Source organism: Dipteris shenzhenensis, chromosome 20 (genome assembly GCF_047967505.1).
Source record: "Dipteris shenzhenensis isolate YYH24624 ecotype China chromosome 20, Dip_SZ_1.0, whole genome shotgun sequence".
Taxonomy (NCBI): domain Eukaryota; kingdom Viridiplantae; phylum Streptophyta; class Polypodiopsida; order Gleicheniales; family Dipteridaceae; genus Dipteris; species Dipteris shenzhenensis.
In genome coordinates, this window is record NC_141615.1 from 1,742,369 (window position 1) to 1,761,964 (window position 19,596).

Consider the following 19,596-nt stretch of genomic DNA (forward strand, 5'->3'; position numbering starts at 1 on the left):
TGATTGTGGAGCCTAATTTTGACTTGCATTAGCATTAATAGTACGAACCACGATCTCACCAACCATATTGTGCACAACATCAAGTGAGGCCTCTATGCTATCGGCTTGAATTGCAAATAGCTTGCCTTTTACTTGATCTAATCGTAAAAGGCTATTTCTCATCTCCATACTTAAAGGTCATAGCTTTTCAAGCCAAAAGAGCAAAAGCATAAACACGTATTAACACAATCTCTCCAGATACAATTGGTATGTTACATGAATATAAAGGCACGATTCCAATCCAAATAACCAAGCAAAATCCACCTCTTGGAAATGTTGATACCTTACATAATCCCCTTTGTTAGGGGTAACACAATAACGTAGCAGCAATGCAAGAAGCAAAATGCATAAAATACGCAATACAAAAAGCGCATAGAATGGAAGAGAAAGAGAGAGACCGATATATGTGGTCCACCAAGTGTGGGCTACATCCACTGAGAAATAGCCAGTCTTGCATTTTTCTTATCCAGCTAGTGAGAAGATACAAGATACAAGATACAAGTAGTATATCCACTTAAAAACTTCACTAATAGAATTCCTAATATTGTTGGCATAATTGCAAGTATCACCAGTATAGTAAAATTTATCGTCAGGTTTAAAAAAATTTCCACAGACATATGATATGTACCACCAATTTCATTTAATTACTATCGATATATTTATGCGGTTCACCGGTGAATTTTTCAAATTACCAACGAGAGTGCATTATTTTCATGCATTTTGGGAACAACATTGAAATTCATGAATAATGGGTTAATGCAAATATGAAATCGTTAACAAAATCCCTAAGCACTATGACTAGTGATGAGCATATACAAGCTTGAAGAGCAATTATATCTATCTACTATTTTCCATTCTTTAATTCTTGAATATCTAAGAGTATTTGTTAAGCACCCTACATCTACGAAGTGCATTTAAAGAGGGGTATTAAGATAATGTAAATTGCACTATACGCTAGAGACGACTCAAACTGGAACTTGGGATAGGCCCTAACGTTAATTCCTTATGGGAATCAATATGTATAGTCATTTTCTTATTTGACTGTACTCTATAATTAACTACTTGGTCTATGTATTCCTCCCTCTCTCATCCCTATCCTAACATGGGATCAGAGCTAAGGGGAAGCTATTACTTTTGTCAAGTCACAAACCCTCTTGTCGTGGCATTTTCTATTTCTTTTAGATAATTCTTGTAGCCCAAGATTTCTTGCATGTTCTAGTTTAGAAAGTTTGTCATCTAACCTTTGGAGTAAAGTTATTATTTTTAAGAGCTTATGTGACTCATTAGAAAAAGTTTATTAGTGTCCTCAGAATGCAAGCGAGACATGACCTAAGGGACCAAGCAAGAACATTACATAGTTTCCTCTGAGTGATCAGAGGGTTCAATTCTCATGCAATTTGTTATGATTTCTTGTTTGTGCTCTAATAATAGACATAAAAAGGTACCTAGAAGATGGGGATTTCTATGGCTAATCTCAAGAAACTGGGATAGATTGGTACACTCGGTAATCAATGTGGAAAAGTGAACTGTAATGTTGGCATAGAATGGACATGTGAGTTTGAAGTGTTCCTCATCTTCATTGTCATGCCCTTCACATATTCTGCATACTCGATCTTTTCCTTCTAGACCACTTTTTGCTTCGATTTCAATGGCCAAATCATGGGAGCGCGTTGCATTGGTTGTCACCAAATGACACTATGTGGTTGGGTGTGCCTTTACATGTTTCCCAAGATGTTGGATTCATGCGAGTGCAATCATACGTTGGTTTTCTCTTCTTTGCATCCTCTACCCATTTTACCTTAAGTGCATCCACAAGATATGAATCAATATCCACCACTAGCATATACTCTAATGGAAAATCTAGTAGTTTCTCCACCTTCCATCTCTTGAACCATTCTTGAATGACTTGTGCCCAACTAGAAGAGAGAATCTTGCTTTTGCTTGTCTTTTATACTTTTCAACTTTCATTTCAAGTGGAGAGAGAGAGAGAGAGAGAGAGAGAGAGAGAGAGAGAGAGAGAGAGAGAGAGAGAGAGAGAGAGAGAGAGAGAGAGAAGAACTTAAAGGTAGAGTACCCTAAAGAAACTCCTGTAGGGTGAAGGGTGGAGAAGGCAAATCTTTGTCACTATAGCAATAGATTGAAATCAGAGGGAAAGAATGGAGGAAGGTGATCAATGAGCCTGAGCTTCTCATTGCAGTCCTTGTCAGTTGCTTTCTTCCTACAATTCTTGGCGTAGTTTCTTATCATGGTGGGTGATTGCCTCGTGTTAGAGTGTGTAAGCATCCATTGGCGAGGAAGTCTCCTTAACCTTGTTAGGTATATAAGGAGGCCCATGCAACATGGCCAACCAATCAACTAGCAAGGAAGTTCCCACTTCATACACTACTTTCGTGTTTTATGCATGTGCACATTCGTGCTTAGAATTGTAGAATGTATAGTGCGGTACCATTTAGTATCATGCCAACGGTTGCTATTTTGTATTCAGTTTCCTTTATATATACAATTCATTCCCCTCGTGCAATTTGATAAATGTTTGCCTAATGTTGTACTCAAATTTATCTCTTGTTGCAATGCTCATAAGAATGGAAAACCATTATTGTTATTTTTGGTTGTAGAAGTGGCTCCTCCCAAAGTGGGGTGTCCAATATTAGAGAACGAGGGGAGTGAATAATCCTCTTGCCTACATCATTTTGTCTTACAACGGCTTACCTTATTCCATATGTATTTAGAAGCTTATTGGTTTTTATTGTATATGGTGGGATTTTGTTGTCCCATATAGAAATTGTTGCCTAACAACTCCTCCCCTTTTTCCAGTGCAATTTTTGTGCATGGGTGCAAGTGAGACTTAGCTATGCTCATGAACAATTGAGATGTAAAGCAATACTCTTCCACTACTTTTCTTTTTTCCCTTGTATCCTCTAAGTACTTAATCAACAGGATGTTTGGGTATCTATTCCACATTTAAGACAAAACCTACCCTATACGAGGAAGAATCAATGGGAGGACACATGGAATAGACCTATCAAACATTTGGGTTGGTGAGTAATTCATGTCAACCCTCTTTGTGGAAAAAAAGGTGTTGGCATTAGATAGAAAAGATGTGAAGGCAAGGGAGGACAATGAAAGAGGGCTTAACAATCTAACCTAACCTTCTTTTCCACAAGTAACGTAGACTATGCCTTTTTTTGCTCTCTTTTTCTTTTTGTGAGAAAAGAAGAATTTTATGTTATAAAAGGAAAGAGCTACAAAAAGAGAAATACAAGAGAGCTAAGGTTGCCATTTTTTGCTCTTGGCATACTAGGGGATGGTGATGTGCCTAGATGCTAGCCTATAGATAAACCCCATCATGCTTTGCATTCATAACAATGATGTGCCATTTGTTGTTGCCATCATCAACTTTTTTAACCCATTGATCCTAAAACATAGTGTGATAAACGAGGTAGTACTTTCATGGGAGGAGAGAGAAAATAAGGAGGCTGAATTGAAATGTATGTATAAACAATTTTACTTTGAAATGAAAACGTGATGCAAGAAGTGGTAGGATGGATTTAAGATGTCATGCAAGCTTCTTGTTTGGGGCCAAAAGAAAGGAGGAGAATGCGCTCTAAAAGTGGGAGTGAGAGGAATTCAAAAAAGGAAACGCGGCAAAAGGCAAATTAGGGGGAAAAATACTAAAGGAGACACGTTACAGCCTCAACGAGGGCACGTATTAGGATTAAGGCAGGCCCAAGGCAAGGCCGGTTAAGGCCGCAAAGCCTGTCTTGGAGGGGGTGTCGGAGGCACGATCGTAACTACGTCTGTCATAAGCAGTCACGCCTTCCTCTTTTTCCTCTTCCTCTGCTGCCACTGCTTTTCCTCTTCTTCTTCTCCTCCTGCACTTTGCTTATCCTTCGCCATCGCCATAGCCAAACCTCTGCTTCGCCATCGCCCCAGCCTTCCTCCCACCTCTCCTTCTCAGCTTCCCCCCCCCTCCATCGCTCCTCCGGGTTATGCTTCCTCCCTCCCTCGCTCCTCACCATGTCCCTCTTCCGTAGGTTCTTCTACCGTCGCCCCCCCGATGGCCTCCTCGAGTTCTCCGAACGTGTCTACGGTAAGTCGCACATCCTGCTTCTTTCTCTCTTTCTTTCTCGGACGACCTTTCCGGCGGCCAATTCAACTCTGTCCGTCGTTGTTTCATTTCTCTGGCGTTCGTGTCCTTGCCCTCCCTCTCCGGCATTTCGGGCCGTGTCGTATGGCTGACGCCGCTAGTCGATTGTCTGTGCAAATGCCTCGCAGTGTTCGACTTTTGCTTCTCCACAGAAGTTCTGGGGGATGAGGTGTTCAGGATTTTCATGCGGCAGATTGCCACACAGCTGCACGAAGATTTTCCTGGTTCGTCCTTCCTGGCTTGCAATTTCAGGGAAGGAGATAAAAAGAGTCGCTTCTCAGAGATCTTATCCCAGTATGACATTACGGTGATGGATTACCCTCGGCAATATGAAGGCTGCCCGCTTCTCCCGATGGCGATGATCCACCATTTTTTGCGAGCCAGCGACAGCTGGCTGTCTCGTGAGGGTCAGCACAATATCCTGCTCATCAACTGCGAAAGGGGAGGTTGGCCCCTGCTTGCCTTCATTCTGGCCTGCTTTTTCATATACAGGAAGCTCCAAACGGGCGAGCAGAGGACCTTGGACATGATTCACAAAGAGGCACCGCGAGGATTGTTGCAGCTCTTGTCGCCTCTTAATCCTATACCCTCGCAACTTCGGTACCTTCAGTACGTCGCCAGACGAAACAATGCGCCCGAATGGCCACCTGTTGAACGGGCATTAACGTTAGACTGTCTTATTCTCAGAGTCGTTCCTACCTTTGACACGCAAGGAGGATGCAGTCCCGTTGTCCGTATCTTTGGCAGGGATCCCCAACGTACGGGTGGTCGCACAACGCAAATGCTCTTCTCGCAGGGCAGAAAGAATAAAACAGTACGGCACTACCGGCAGGTGGGCATTCGCGGGAATTTCTGAGAAATCGGCTTAGGGCTTAGCTGCCGAAGTGGTATACAGTTCGTGCTCGAGTAGGTATGCTTTTTTGATGACGATTGAACATTGTTTCAGGTCGACTGTGACGTTGTGAAGATCGACGTTCAGTGCGTCGTGCAAGGTGATGTTGTCTTGGAATGCATACACCTTGATGCTGCTTCCGAGAGGGAGACCATGATGTTTCGTGTCATGTTCAATACTGCCTTTATTCGCTCGAACATCTTGATGCTAGGCAGTGATGACCTTGACATACTTTGGGATTCGAAAGAGCGCTTTTCAAAGGATTTCCGTGCTGAGGTGAGGTTAAGCTTTTGCCCTTGGGGGAGCAACATTTTGCATTTGCATACCACATTACCCTGGACTAGGCATCTGCATTCATGCTGTGCATAATGGTGTTTGAAGCAGATCTTGTTTGGGGACATCGATAACTTTTCTCCTTCAAAGGCCCCTGTTCCATTGCTGGGAGGGGAGGAGAAAGGTGGCTTACCAATAGAGGCTTTTGCGAGGGTGCAAGAGCTTTTCAGCAATGTGGATTGGGTGGATGGCAATGGAAATGCAGCAGCTCTTCTGTTTCTTCAGCAGATATCTTCTGCCAATGGTTTTCCAGAAAAGCTGGATAAATATTTACTTGGTGACATAAATGATCGGATAATCGTCCGAAGCAAGCAGTCATTCACACCAACTCCTCCAGAAGAGAAGGAGCAGGACTGGACACCTGGGAATGCACCATTAACGCCTCAGAATCCTGGGAATGCACCATTAACGCCTCAGAATCTTTTCCAAACAAGCACAGTACATCGCCCTTCTCCACCAGTTCAACAGTTATCGACCTTTGCAAGTGGAAGATCGCCGCCTCCCCCACCACCACCGCCACCTCTTCCTTCACGTTCTGGGGTGGGTGGTGTGCCTCCATTCAACAATTCTGTTCCTATTTCATCTCGCTCATCCCTTCCAATGGTTTCTGAGGCTCTGCCAACTTCAGTGCAGAAAGCAGGTTCCCCTACCCCTCCCCAACCCCCATGTGAGGATATTCAGAAGTCTATGCCACTTGCTAAAGGAGTGCCTCCACCCCCTCCACCGCCTCCTCTGCCACCTTCTTCACATGGTTCATCCCCAGCACTTGGAGCTGCAGGATCAGCTTTACCTCATGGCAGGGCTGCACCTCCACCGCCCCCGCCTCCACCTCCTCCATCTGGGCGTGCAACCGAGGCCTCTATTGCACTTGCCCCACCTTCACGGACGGGGAGTACTGCCCTGCCCCGACCCCCACCCCCTCCCCCACCCCCTCCCCCACCCTCTTCCCTACCTTCACGCCTACAAAGTGCAATTCCACTGGCACCCACACCCACACCCCCACCTCCCCCACCCTCTGCCCTACCTTCACGTCCACTGAGTGCAATTCCACCCCCACCGCCTCCCCCACCTTCACGATCAGGCAGTGCACCGCCCCCTCCACCTCCCCCTCCCCCTCCACGCCCTTCATTCAGTGCAGGAGGTGCTCCTCCCCCTCCCCCTCCGCCTCCACCTGCACTTGGAGGGGTTCCACCGCCACCTCCCCCCCCATTGCCCCCAGGATCTAGAGGTCCAGCAATGGCTCCTGTTGCTTCTTCAAAGACTGGTGCACCACTGCCACCACCAGCTCCCCCACCACCTCGAGCTGGGCCACCTCCACCTCCACCTCCCGGAGGAAGGGGTAGAGGCGGTGCTCCTCCCCCTCCACCACCTCCAGGAGGTAGGGGAGGTGTCGTGCCTCCCCCTCCACCGGCTTTTGGAAAAGGTAGGGGTGTTGGTCAACCGGCCCCCCCAATGCCACCAGGGGGACAGGGGCGGGGAAATACTGTTCCTACTGGCCAAGTTCCTGTATCAGCATCTGCAAAGAAGGCGTCATTAAAGCCACTTCATTGGGTTAAAGTTACTCGAGCTGTACAAGGCAGCTTGTGGGCTGAGGCTCAGAAGCAAGAAGAGCAGTCCAAGTAACTCTCCATCACTTAAAACTGCACTCAACAAGTTTTGGGGGAATTCTTTAGGCTCTTACCTGTACTTATCCTGATTTATGGTGTGCAAATGGGTTGCAGACAACCGGAGTTTGACATGTCAGAGCTAGAGTCTTTATTTTCTGCTGCTGTCCCAAATTCCAATGGTGGAGTGGGGGTTGCTGGCAATGACAAAGCTGGAGGGCGGCGTGCTGCACATGGTCCTAAACAGGAAATCATACATTTGGTAAGCTTTGTCTCTCTACATCTACTGAAGCAAAACTCAATGCTGACCTTACCGGATAAAATGCTCTGAATGCTGATTTGTTGCAGGTTGACATGAGAAGAGCAAACAACTGTGAGATTATGCTTACTAAAGTAAAGATGCCACTCCCAAGTATAATGGTAGGTATAGCACTTTATTGTTTGACATATGTGAAATTTGTGAAGGTTGATGGCTTTCTTCGGTTGTTGCATCTTATTGGAGTTCCAGCCACTGCATTTTTTATCTTAACATGGATGCAGAATGCAGTCTTGGCTCTGGATAGTACTGTTTTGGACTCTGACCAGGTTGAAAATCTGATCAAGTTTTGCCCAACAAAAGAGGAAATGGACACTTTGAGGGTAAGAGTTTTCTGTCTGTTTCCTCATAGCTTTTTTTAACTCGTTGCTGCAATTCCTGTGTAAAAGCAGCAGAGAAGGCAAGTTGCGACTGTAGTAGTGTAAACTTTGTGGAGCATGACATGGTTAGATTATGCAGAGAAGCCGCCTTCTGCATCCTTTGCATCTTTTCAATAAAGAAGACAGGAAGGAGTCCCGTTTCAATTAGTTGGCAGTTTATCACTGAAATAGTAGTATTGTTCCTTGAGCTGTTTCAACATGCTGCAGGCCTTTGATGGTGACAAGGAAACCCTTGGAAAATGTGAGCAGGTAATGGGCTCATATAAAATTTTAATTAGTATGCGTTTCTTTTTTATCAAGCACATGCAAGGAACTGCAGACCTGTGTTTCCTATTGACAAGCTGGCAGCATCGCGTGAGTTGAGGGAAATCAAGATATGCAGAGGTTGTGCTGTTCTTGGTATTGCAAATATTAGCGCATAAATATGAAGACAGATGTGGCCTGTTTTTGCCAGTTTTTCTTGGAGTTGATGCGAGTACCTCGAGCAGAATCAAAACTGAGAGTTTTTTCTTTCAAGATTCAGTTTTCCACCCAGGCAGGTTCTTTGTGTTTTATATTGTAGATTTGCATCTTTGGGCTTGTTTTACTGACTGCAATAGACACAGAATAAATATGGTGCCATGTTGGCATAAATAACGAGCAAAGCAATGTTGTGAATAGCACAAATTCCTTGTTAATACACCTACAGCCTCTGTTTCTCTTTGCTGGAACAGGTTTATGAGCTGAGAGCAAGTTTGGAAACAATCAATGCTGCATCTAATGAGGTATGCTCTTAAAAATGAAGCCCAGATGGCAGCTCATGCCTGGTTACTGATGAGAACATAAGCCTAGCTTTGCGTACTAAGTTTTTTTTCTCATTTACTAATAATTTTGTTTAAAGTCGCTGACAAACTCCCTTCGTTCCTTTGTTCTTCTGCTTGTTTTATAAAAAAATTAATTTGTAAGATTGGATACATTTTAGTCTTATGAAGGTATATATAATGAGGCAGTTTGATGTTGATGGCAAATGTGAACTGATCCTGAAGGATGTTCACATTGAGGTTGGTATTGTGACAGCCATTTACTTAGTGTGTCTCAGGTGAAAGAGTCATTAAAGTTGCGAAGGATCATGCAAACTATCCTTTCTCTCGGCAATGCTTTAAACCAAGGGACTGCACGTGGTAACTGCATTCTTTCTTGTCTTTGGATTCTGCCTCTAGCCATTTTATTTAGGGAATGTCTTGAAATGGGCTTTGTGCACTGTTGCTTTTGGATGATATTGGTGCAGGATCGGCGGTTGGTTTCAAGCTTGACAGCCTTTTGAAGCTCACTGATACTCGTGCTCGGAATAACAAGATGACTCTCATGCATTACCTTGCGAAGGTACTGAATCACAATGCTCTTACCATGACTATTGGTATGTCGATGCTTTTGGCTTCAGATTGAGAAGCGTTTGCTGTTTCCGAATAGCATCATCAAAATAGAAAGGGTGTATTTGTTGAGACATTTTTCTAGACTTGTTTTTCGTCTTGCCAATTGCACCTGCAAAGATACTTGACTGGTAGTGTTGTCTAAAGGTGTGGTATCAATAGGAGTAACTGATTTTTCTTCCAAGGTGATATCCACTTTCGTACCATTATAAATCCTCACCTTGTTGTTTGTACATATATTGAGCCAGATGACGAACACAGCGAATTGTCCATTGTTGTGTATGCTTTTCCACTACCAATTATATTGCTCTTTTTCATTTGAAAACGGTTTTATATCTTTATCAAGAGTGAAATCCTTGAAATGCAACAGATCTTAGATATGGAGGAGGTACATGGTCTCCAAGCTCGCCTATCTTTGACAACTCCTATAATCAAGGCAATAGGCCTTGAAAAGGGTAAGCTTGCAATGTGGTATAGATAGATCCAGTTGATGGCCACCTTTGGGGTGCTTACTGTGATTTGAGACATTTGAGGTAGGAAATTGCTGACACATGGTAGGGACTCCCATGTAGTGGTGTCCTACTTAGCCCTGAGTTATTACTAGGGTTTGTGGATCATGATCCAACCTTACCTAAACGTAGCTATTGACTCATACTAGGATCCCATGACCTTTGAGCAGCTCAAAGATTTACCTTGGTTGCAATACTGGCTTGAAGATGTAACAACCTAAGGGAAACATTTGCACGTGTGCACAGACATGCGCGGGCACTTTATGGCATTTGTTTTACTGAAAGTGGTCTAACATGACCCAAATGTCATCAAGTGCCCACTGCCAACCAATCATGCACCCGATAATGGATCCACATTTCTGATAAATTTGTTGAGACATTTTGCTAATTTCGTGCGAAAATCCAAAAAGATATCATGATGACTTTTTGATTTTAAGAAGCTTTGATGCTAGATCTGCCAAATAGATTGGTGAGGCTGAATGAATGGGTGTGGTCCATGTGCTGTCATGTGTGAAAATGAATGAATGCAAGAAAGGACAATCTGGGGCAGGCATAACTGGTGGAGATGGTTGTGTCAGGTACAGATTAGGCCTGTTTTTGTGAAATGGATTAGATGGGATGGTGTGTGACTGACTGCATCCAGCAATCTGGTTCCAGGAACATCTCTATAACCCCTTTTGCCTTGCTGCTGCCATGGACTGCTGCAGAGTGGCATTTCTGATTTTATGAATTGCTCTTGCTCAGGAGTGAGTCTCGGCTTACTGTTAGTCAATAGTGACCAATGCCTCAAATTGGCAAAATCTGGAGCAGGCATCTTACTCTCCAGGGCTTCTCGCTGGTCAACAGTAATGAAGCAACTTGATTGTAATTGAGCTGGAGAGCTCTGCTCTCATTGAGGCTTATAGGCTGTGGTGCGTAGTGGTTTTATCTTTCAAACAGCATCCCGGCTAGGCCATATCTTTACTTGCTTCTATGTGTGGCAGTTGATATTTTGCTTATGGTTGTGGACTAACTGTAATGGACTGAAGGTATGGATAGTTAGAAATTTATCCCTCTTCTTGTTATTGGGAGGCTTTGGGTATGCGTCTGTGGCTTAGATTGGTTCTCCCTCCCCCGCCCCCCCGCCCCCCCCCCCCCCCTCCTCTCTCTCTCTTTCCACCCTCCCATCTTCGGGAGGAGCTTTCATGTACTTGTGATATTGTATTGCTCAGGTCCCATAGGCCGGTTTTGGTCTTCAGAGGACGATAATATATTCTTCTTCTTCTTCTTCTTCTCTCTCTCTCTCTCTCTCTCTAGTTGTACTTTGTCCCATAGGCCCGTTAGGTCTTCCAAGGGCATTAATACCTCACTAACTCTCTCCCTCTCTCTCTCTCTCTCTCTCCCCCCCCCCCCCTCTGTCTCTCTCTCTCTCTCTCTCTCTCTCGTTGCAAGGGGTTACCATGTTTGCAAACATTTAAAGTGATGTTTGGATGGACTGTGCAGGTAATCTCAGAGAAGCTGCCAGATTTATTAGATTTTGATAAAGATCTCTCTCATTTGGAACCTGCTACAAAGGTAACCTTTTGTATTTTTGCACAGGTTGGCTGTTTTATATACTTGAATGGATTTTAGATCTCTCTTCTTTTCCTAATGGTTCTATATGATTTTTTCCAGATTCAATTGAAGTCCCTGGCAGAGGAGATGCAGGCAGTTAGTAAAGGGCTTGAAAAAGTTGAGCAGGAACTCACTGCATCAGAAAATGATGGAGCAGTCTCTGAAGGGTTTCGTCAGGTAAACAGATGCCTAATGTTGAAAGGACTAGGCCTGGGTGAAAAATTCAGGATTGAAGATGCCATAATTCTCTCTCTCTGACTCACTCTCACACTCACTCGCACTTCTTTCAAGTTTCCTTTTGCTTGTTCTAGTTGCTGGGTTGGATCTGTCCAGTTGAGTACCAAGAGGGGCCATGCATGCTTCCCTGTTCTTGCTTCTAATCCACTTACTGATTATATCCGGACCCCTGGCTGACCCAATAACAGGGACTACCTGGCCTGTTCTTCCCCAACCCCACTATCAGTTGGGTCTACAAGGGAATGTTCCCAGGATAACCCAACACTCAATATCTTACTGACAGTGGCGTGCACGCAAGTACACAAGAAAATACACAAAGGCCAGAGAATGTGCCAACTAGACAGCCAAAATGTTACATATATATTATGCTCCTAAATGCATAAAATCACTACAAAAGGTACCCCGTGTTTACCTCACACTTGGAGCCAATAGCTGCTCAGATGAGTACCAAGAGGGGTGCTGCTGCAACAACTCATGCCGCGACTATATCCAGACCCCAGGATGACCTAATAACTGGGATGAGCTGGCCCTTTCTACTGCTCTTACTGGGCCTATATAAGCCCACAAGCCTGCCCATTTCCAGGGCTGAACCAGCTCCTTGCCTGGCCTGCATAGCCGCTGGGCAATATGTGCTTCCCATTTGGCAGCCTATTTTCTCATGGCAGCCGCAAATGCAGCCCACATGGTTGCCCTACCAGCAAATTGCCCATGTGGCATCTCCCCCACAATGCCCATGTGGCAGGCCTATCTAGCCCACACATATCACAGGTGTCTCTCCTTCATCTCCTCATTCGGGGTCTCACATGTGGGGGAATGACCCTCCCACCTGATTTAGGAAATGATCCTCTTACCTGATCAAATGAGTGCTCCATTTGCTTCAGCCTCCCGTGAAGTCAAGGCATCTTGAAAAGTGGTCCTATGACTTGCAGCTCTTGCACTTTCCTATGACTTGCAGCTCTTGCACTTTCAACTTATGCTTCACATGGTCCACGAACTCCCTAGGCCAAGCCTTATTAGATATACAATCATCACAACGCCTCTTGCATGTGGCACTACCAAATCAAGTCATGAATGTGCAAGAATCTCTTAGATGTCTAGATACCACCATCATGTCCACCCAATGGATCACCACTACATGAACGCCACATCTCAAGCTGAGAGGGGACATCTAGGTGTCCCCCTCCAAAACTAGGAATAGGTTGAATTGTGCGGATGAAGTTGTACAATATCTGGTACCATGTGCAACTTAACTGATTAAATTTTGTATTGAGATCATGCTCCGCCTAGATTCTTGCGACCATAGACTCTTTCCTAAAAGTCTAGATTTGCCACTTCTTGTCTTGCCATTTTCTTGCGACCATAGCTCTAAGTGATCTCCACTAGGCCACCAGGGTCTTCAAAGGTACAGCAGGATAGTTGGGGCCAGTAAGGTCAACCAACCACCCGACCATCTGGTTGGGTCAGCTGGGTTAAATTGACCAGCCCACCAAGGGCCAGTCAGGCCTAGTTGGCTTGCTACAATAGACAGACCAGGGCGGGTTCCCTTCTAAATGGGGCACTCTTGGCCCTTTGTATTGTATCTGTCAGAGTGGTTTCTCTCAGCGTACATAGTTCAGCGTAGAGCTGTGTGTTATAAATTCAAACGTGAATCAATTTTTACAAGAGCTTTGAGCTCATTCCAAAATGGCAACATGCCACTTGTCAAAAATCTGGACTAAAATCCTATTACATGTCTCTAAGGGCAATTTTTGGGGTCTTCGTAGCACTTGATCATGCGGGTGGCCTTCGAAATACTTGCTATGCTCCAAATTACTTGGATCTTTAGCCCCTCATAGTATTTGCAACAATTAATTAAAGCGCACCACCATGGCACCCATTAATTGTTAGCGCTTTGCATGCAAATAATAAACTGTGGACTAATCCTAGTCATAGGTGGGCGTCCCCATTGAACAAATATGTGAACAAAACATAGACACAATTCTTGGTCGACCTAAGTCGACCCTCTTGGTCATAATTAAGGGGCTTTGACCAATGGTCGTGGCGCCTTAGTTATGGCCAAGTCTCTCCAACCGAAGCTGGCACATCTCTCCAACGGAAGTTGGCACAACTTGGTTAATTGTAGTTAACCCTCTTGGCGCATGCCAAGTCTCTTTGACCGAAGTCAACACTCTTTGACCGTAGTTAGGTTTGTGGTTATCTAGTTAACCGCAGTTAACCCTCTTGGTAAAAAACCTCTTTGATCGAAATCAAGCTTACTTGACCAGAGTCAAGTATCTTTGACCGTAGTCAATTCTTCGACCATAATTAACACAAATGAAAACTCTTTAATTATGATCAAATAAATGGTCAATTGTACTTTAACTTAGGATATTTACATTGTGGTGACAGTTAATCAAGTCAAGATGTGGGTTGTTTGTAGTAAATTCTTTTCTGGTGGTCAACAGGTTGGGTCTTGGTCTTACTCTAATAATTTGTATAACCAATGAATCAATCGAGATGGTGCTCTTTTTTTATGTTCCCCCCTTTCTTTTTTGTGGGGGGGGAAAGAAAATTATCTTGGTTCTTGTTGCTACATTTCCTTCACATGATGTATGTGTATATTTTAAGTTTTAAAGAGGGCCAAGTAAATGGTATCCATTCTCTAATATTACCTCTTTGTTTTTTTTGAAGGTTTTAAAAGTCTTCCTCAACACAGCAGAGGCAGATGTGAAGTTCTTGGCGTCTTTATATGCAGAAGTAGTGAGTCTTAAAAACCACTCAAAACTTTTCACAAATTTAAACTTCTCCTTTTTAACAAAATTGTAGCTTTCATATGATTTTGCGGTCTTGGTAGTATTTGGTAGATAGTTCATTGTTCTACAGCTGTAGCAAATTCCCCTTCCTTTGTCTTTCAGCTAAAGATGTTGTGTTGTACCTCTCTCAGTGGTGTTGGTTGGTATTTCTAGCTTGTGTCCTCACTCATCAAGACATCCTATCAATCTTAGGGTTGTTACCATGCATCCCATGCAATTTCTATGTTTGAACTTATAGTCTAGTACCATAATTCTTTAGAGCTAGACATTGTTAACATCAAAGGTTAGATTCTGCCCTAACCCTATTCAATCCAAGATCTTAGGTTAGTTACGGACATAACAAGAGTGTAGTTGACAAAAGCTTTTGTATTGGAGCTCCATCAAACTCTTCCTTGCCGATAGAGCTTTGCTAATCAATCAGGTCTTGCTTGCCATATAGAGGTATATCACATCATGTTGGTATTTTCACAAATGATGCTTTGGAGAGTTGAGACAACTTGTGCATATCTTCTTTGGGGTAGGATTAGATGGCACCATGGCTAGAGTAGGTTGGCAGACTGTTACAACATTGCCAAAGAATGGAATTGCAGCACATAAATTACATCATTACAATATAATATACTGTCTCCATGAAGAGGTTGTTAGAAATGACCTGACAGAGGGTACGCACAGCGGAAGACTGATAGAATTGCGCAAGAGCTCACACAGTGTGGTGTGGGGTGTGGAATCACAAACTTCTTAACTTAATGTGCATAGATGTGCAAGCCAGTAAATAGACAATGCTTAGAGACAAATATAGAAGCAACTCCTTATATTTCCGTCTGTCCACAAAGTAGGACATGATACAATCATAGTTGCATCCGTACGCGTATGGACGTTTTTTTCGTATGCGTTCCATACGGCCGTACGGCTTTGTGTACGAGTTTTTTTAAATAAATAAAATAATAATTAAATAAATAGGCAAGGTTTTGTTTTTTGGGTGTAGTTTGGTTTTTTTGTTGTGTGTGTGTGAGGGGGGCCCGGGGGGGTTCTTTTGTTTGGGAGGGGGGATCGATTTTGTGCTTGGCCAAAGCTTGGAAAACACATGTTTAGCACTATTCTAATCCGTATGTTGCTAATCCGTACTCTTTACACTATTGGCCAACTTTGGTTGTGGTTGGCCTCAAGGATGGTCTCAAGGAGGAGAAGGATGAGGAGGAGGAGGATGGCACTGATGATGATGATGATGATGATGATGATGATGATGATGATGATGATGATGATGAGGATGAGGATGAGCAAGAGAATGAGGATGAGGATGCAGGCTGCAGCTCGAGGCTTGAGCCTCATCGGTTGTGAATGGTGATGCATTTCAATTTTCAGCTTTATTTCCGCGCTGTGGCAGCCTTTTCTTCTATGATGTTTTGCCTTTGATGTTTTGGTGTAGTACCTACTTCCAAGTTTCTACTACCCACTACCTTTGATCATGATGTTTGATGTAGTATTGATCTATCATTGACACTATGTATCAGAATCTAGATTCCAAATGACCCTGGTCTCTGGAGAAGGTTTGTAGCTCCATGTCAATGTAATGTGTACAATGTATATCTTTCTAAATGTTTTTGAGTAAAATTAGGGTCACGTATGTTTCAACCCTAGGGGCTGAACCATACTCCAATCATACTTCCATACTCGTATGACGTATGCGTATGGTAACATATGGAAAAAACTATGGATACAATACCAAAAGGTTCTCCTAGGTCTCCCTTCCCCATGCTCTCCTCATATGGGGGCTTACAGATGGGGAGGTGACCTTTCCAACAGAGGTGACATCAATACAAGATGGCGATTCCAATTGCCATAAAGGGTAACTAATCGTCCCATTGGATGGCATATGTATGCATGCATGTGAAGAAGATTGGATGAGCATCCACACATTGTGTAAGCCCTAAGGTGAGCAATGATTGACTACAAGTGCACTTACAAAAGGGATTTCATAGCACCTATAGTTGTGTTTCTAACCTATACCATAGATGATGTTTATACATGGCTAAGATATGGTGGGCAGATACAAAAAGTGCCTACTTTGAAAGATTTATTGAGTCTCCCAAAACACGTCTTACTTCAAACTACCCCATGGTGTTTATTGCAGCAATAATAGATTGCTTTCATAGATTGTTGCAAGGGGGAACTATCTATCTAGTAGTTTCACCCCCACCTCTTTTTTCTCTTCTCCTTCTATCAATTGACCAATTGCTCCTGCTTGGTTTCTATGTGTGTGCATTATGTTGATGTTGATTTCTCATGAAGAGTTTGGTTTTGAAACAGGGTCGGAATGCTGATTCTCTTGCACACTATTTTGGGGAGGATCCTGCACGTTGTCCATTTGAGCAAGGTAATCCCATTGTTTGCAAGGTGTAATGTGGAATACCGCCATTTGTGAAGGGTGTGAAATGGGTTGTTGAATGCTGTAGTTTAGTGAGCTTGGAATGAGGCTGTGGTTTTGACTCTTTTTGTTGCTTTCCTATTGGGCATATAGAGGGCCATTTTAATAATGCCAAGGATTTTCACAAGGTTGCTCGACCTCGCGAATTGTTTTGGATGAGAACTCTACACACTTTCTTCCGAAGAGGTTTTAATTTGGAAGTACAATCAACTCGTTGTAAGAATAAAAGAACCTCTAAAAAGAATTGTATGATGTGGAGAACTCATAACAAGCAGTTGTAGCTTGAATGAACAGATTTTGGACTACCTTTTGATTAGCCTTCTCCTTTAGGGCTAGCCTTCGTCATGGCTGAGTCTGCCCCTTCCCTTCACCTTCGGAATGCCGACAGAAACTCTGTACCAAGACTTTGTATAAATGGGTGCTCAAGTATGTGTGGGTGTGTGGATTTTTATGTGTGATAGCATATGTTTGATAATTGCATTCAAAGACATTCTTTAAACTGAAAATGTGACATGGTTGGGTAGTGTCCTGCAAACAAGGAAACCTTCACCTACATTTAAAACATGTTTACAAATATACCAAATGTGGCATCTGCTGAAAGTGACATTGATAATTACACTTCAGATTGAAAGGAGTTCTAGGTGAAGACAAATTGACATTTTATTCCATGGTTTTCTATGCTCTATACAAAAAGTGATCTAGAATATCTGAGGAAACCTCATGTCACATATTTCAGCCCTAGGTGGAGGACAATGGATGCAGCATTTACTATGAATGTAATTGGCTTTATTTCTTGCTTTTTAAAAAACCTGTGCCATTGTGAAAAACAGCGGATGCCCGACAATGAAGGCATAATTGTGATTCCAGACAATGAAGGCATAATTTTCAGTAATTCTATTGTGTTGCAATTTTAAGTCGTAGAGTTTTCATCTGTGTTAGCAAATTCGTCCTGAAATTTTCATGTGTTAGTGGGACTTTTATCTGTAGTGGAAATGGCAGTCAGCTGGGCAGCTCATATATGATCATTGATGTACTTGTCCTTGGTCTTCTAAATGTTCAATGTTTACACAATCTACATTTTTTGGGTGAAGGAATCTATGCATGTTAATTCACTGCAATCCTAGGATAATGTAAATCATTCCGGTTTGGAGGTTCATATTGATATTGAATTTTAATAATTTCGTTATGTTCTTATTGTGTAACAGAGATTTCTTAAAAACTGTATAGGTAATTTTGCTCTATTTAACCTTCTAGTCATTCAGTATTTGTGGGCGTGTGGATATGTATGTGTATGAGCATAGTTTATACTGGTCTACACCCATCGCTGGGTGCTCATGGCTTTGGTGGACATCTCATAGTAGCTCTTCCCTGGTTCTTGAAGCAACTTTTGTGAAGTTCTGGACTTACGGTGAAGCATACTTGCACGTTATGTACTGGTGTTTTATATGGCACTGATTTGATGATTTTCATGGCTGTTATATTTATGCAGTAACTTCCATACTTCTGAATTTTGTGAACATGTTCAAGAAAGCTTTAGAAGAAAACATGAAGCTGGTGGAGTTAGAGAAAAAGAAAGCTGAGAAAGAGGCAGAAAAGGAGAGGATGAGAAACTCTCCACAGCGATTGGACCAAGATAAAATGAGAAATAGTCCCTTGAGGAGAGAGAGTGAACAGATTTTTTCTCCACGGAGAGGCAAAGCAGGCTGATAAGGAACCAACAAATTGTTCCCAGATGAGGTCTTTCATGGATGTGTTTCATTGATGGCATACAGCTAAATGTTGCTGGCATCTTTCTGGTTGTTTTGGATGTATCAAAGTTAGTCAGGACACAACGATCATGGAATATGTTTGAAAGGGTTTTACACTACAGAGACCAGTTTTGTAAAAGGCAAAGTGGCCTGGTGTGAGTTAATTTGGGTTTCTGATGCTGTTGCAAATGTGGTATAATACTGCGGTTCCAGTTATAAATGTATCTTTGGCTGTACCAGAAAATGTAACCGCTCAGCAGTATTCAAGCCATTTGTGACCAAAAGAGTATCTTTTGATCTTTAAAGAGGTATTTGGGCCTTGATTTTCCAGTCATATATGATATGGTGGATTCTCCAGCAAATATGCTACTTCGGATCAGAAATATGAGCCTGGTTTGGCATGCGCAAGCTTGTAATGATATGCAGTGTGGGAACTGGGGGTACACTTACACCAGGCAGAGACTGTAAAGTCGAAGCTGAGTTCCAGAGAAGCTGCTAAAGCAGCTGCATCCGCCATTGTGACCTTGTGCATGAGGGTCACGAAGATTTTGCTGAGAAGTTTGTACATGCAAGCTGGCCCTTTTTTACACACTTCACAACATTTTTATATGAATGTAAGGGGTTCCACAAAAGGTTTGCCCTGTATAGAGAGTGGTTTTCCACTTATTGGTCTTAGAACAGGCTTCTGAAGAGACCGGGTTATTGAGAGTCTCTCCAAATTAGAAGCCATTTTTTGTTGTATCTTAATGTCTTTCGAATGTAAAATCTTGCTATCACCTGGGTGTACCCTTTTGATGGGGATAGTTTTAAGACCATTTGTGCAAAACGCACAGGAAAAATGCAGGAGACATGCATAGTTTTACGTTTTCTGTACACTTTAACCTGTTATTTTCAATGTCAAAATGAGAGCTCAATCTGTCCATTATCTGCTGCTTGGAAGTTGTGTTACAGTGTAACAATTGGATTATAGCAGCATGGTGTTTTATTAAAAAACAGAGACTCTACATGAAAGACTTTGTGACTGTGTCATTGAAAGAGGAATGCGCAAATGGTGTCACCCGCTTAAGGAGCTCTTGCTGCGTCAAGGTTCCTTTTCATGTGGTGAGTCTGATCAACTTTTTGTTTGCCTGCATGTTGTTGATTCAATCTCTCTATATTTTCTAGTGTGCTAG

General features: G+C 43.0%; 1 protein-coding gene across 1 annotated transcript; it reads left to right on the plus strand.

The window, feature by feature from the left end:
• Positions 1-3,889: 3,889 nt before the first annotated feature.
• LOC147889116 (formin-like protein 14) lies at positions 3,890-19,339 on the plus strand. Its single transcript, XM_087391237.1, has 17 exons — positions 3,890-4,129; positions 4,315-5,018; positions 5,133-5,354; positions 5,463-7,030; positions 7,133-7,277; positions 7,364-7,435; positions 7,556-7,654; positions 7,919-7,960; positions 8,166-8,246; positions 8,425-8,475; positions 8,790-8,871; positions 8,979-9,073; positions 11,112-11,183; positions 11,283-11,399; positions 14,130-14,198; positions 16,559-16,625; positions 18,166-19,339. The coding sequence occupies exons 1-17, from the start codon at positions 4,057-4,059 to the stop codon at positions 18,381-18,383; spliced, it is 3,777 nt and encodes a 1,258-aa protein (XP_087247363.1). The 5' UTR covers positions 3,890-4,056; the 3' UTR covers positions 18,384-19,339.
• Positions 19,340-19,596: the final 257 nt, after the last annotated feature.